Source organism: Empidonax traillii, unplaced genomic scaffold, assembly GCF_003031625.1.
Source record: "Empidonax traillii isolate 1590-97213 ecotype Southwest subspecies unplaced genomic scaffold, ASM303162v1 scaffold29:size1973556, whole genome shotgun sequence".
NCBI lineage: Eukaryota > Metazoa > Chordata > Aves > Passeriformes > Tyrannidae > Empidonax > Empidonax traillii.
The window spans coordinates 1,576,304-1,577,962 of NW_020955222.1; the positions used below are offsets into that span (position 1 = coordinate 1,576,304).

At 33.1% G+C, this 1,659-nt stretch overlaps 1 protein-coding gene across 4 annotated transcripts in view; it reads right to left on the bottom strand.

Moving 5' to 3' along the window:
* Positions 1-528: 528 nt before the first annotated feature.
* The window catches only part of ISL1 (ISL LIM homeobox 1), a 12,741-nt gene continuing 11,610 nt past the window's right edge, over positions 529-1,659 (bottom strand). For all 4 annotated transcript variants that reach the window (XM_027910527.1, XM_027910544.1, XM_027910534.1 and 1 more), the window contains one exon: positions 529-1,517. In XM_027910527.1, the coding sequence (XP_027766328.1) occupies positions 1,401-1,517 (117 nt within the window). In that variant the 3' untranslated portion in view covers positions 529-1,400. The remainder of the gene's footprint in view (positions 1,518-1,659) is intronic.

Here is a 1,659-nt window from a genome sequence, read left to right on the forward strand (position 1 = left end):
TTGTTGAAACGGAAATTTACAAGCTGGTCGTTAATACTTGCAATAAAATATCACACTCCTTTTATTCACTAACGACCTGCTTTGCATGCAATATTTTATTTCAGGTATTTTAGCTGCTAACCTGTAAATATTTAAAAGAGGGAACTTTGTTCATTATTTAATGTTAATATTATTATTATTTTCTCTATTTCAAACGCTTATCTAGTGAAATAGTCCTGAAGATATAATAATTCTACATATGGCGCTTTTATTTCACATCATATTAAAGGAAAGAAAAAGGACAAAACCCACATAGAATTGACATATAATTCAAAGACCACGGTACAACCTTTTCTTTTTTTTTTCTTTTTTTTTTTTTACTTGAGCAAACAAAAATAGTCAAATGACATGAAAAGTGGCAAGTCTTCCGATAATAAATAATAAATTACTTTATAATTTTGCAATGCAAGAGCAAACAAAAAGAGTGATTTTTTTTTTTCTTTCTTTTTTTTTCTTTTTAACTTTTTTCCTGTTTTTTTTCTAGACAGTGAGAGAGAAAGAGAAAGAGAAAGAGAGAAGAACAGTCCTTATAACCAATGACTATACACATCTTTGGGGGAGGGGAAGGTTCTTGGGCAGACACATTTCAAACACAATCCCGAGACGCTTTGTGGCAAAATAGAGGTATACCTTGTTGCAATGTTTTTATAAATTTGTTTTAAAGAGGAAATTGAAAATCTATTTTTAATCACTTCAGACCTAATAGGGGGTGGATCTCAACCAAACAAAATCAGAATCCCGCTACAGACATGCTAGAAGAGACCCAGGAAACAACCCCTTGTCAAGAGTAAACTAAAAACAACATTGCAAACCAATGCAGCTCCATCTTCCTGCAAGGAATCTTTCAACAATGCAGGGCTGAATCGTCTCTTTCCTGTTGATGGAAAACTTACTGGAGCTTCTTTTGGCAAGGCTATCCCCAATATAGAAACAGCACCATTCGGATTGGGAGGGACCAGATAGAAAGTCCCTCTACCTTGGTTTCTCCCTAAGATGTGCAGTCAAATGAAAAGATTTTTTTTTTTTTTTGAGATCCACGAGTACAAATCCTTTACATTTGGAAAACGTCTTTTTGATCCTCCTCTGATCATTGAAAAGCGGGGGTTTTGTGGTTCTTTTTAGTATTTTTTTCTAGTAAGATCCCATGATTGTCTTCACAGTGTTGCTACCATATTACCTTGTCTTTTCAAACATGACTCCGTTCATCTCATGGAACAGCTCCTTGCTAGGTTTCTTACGGGGTGGTTAAATATTCTTTCCCCCTAAATTTCGGAGTCACAACACGTTCACTTTCCCACTCTCTCCAATGGGATGAGGATAAGGGCAGAAACAACAACAACAGAGATTTGAACGAATGTTCCTCATGCCTCAATAGGACTGGCTACCATGCTGTTAGGTGTATCTGGCAGTTGAGAGGACATTGATGCTACTTCACTTCCAGTAGAATTGGAACCAGGTCCTCCTTCCGAAAAATTAACCTGCCAAAAAAAAAAAAAAAAAAAAAAAAAAAAAAAAAAAAAAAAAAAAAAAAAAAAAAAAAAAAAAAAAAAAAAAAAAAAAAAAAAAAAAAAAAAAAAAAAAAAAAAAAAAAAAAAAAAAAAAAAAAAAAAAAAAAAAAAA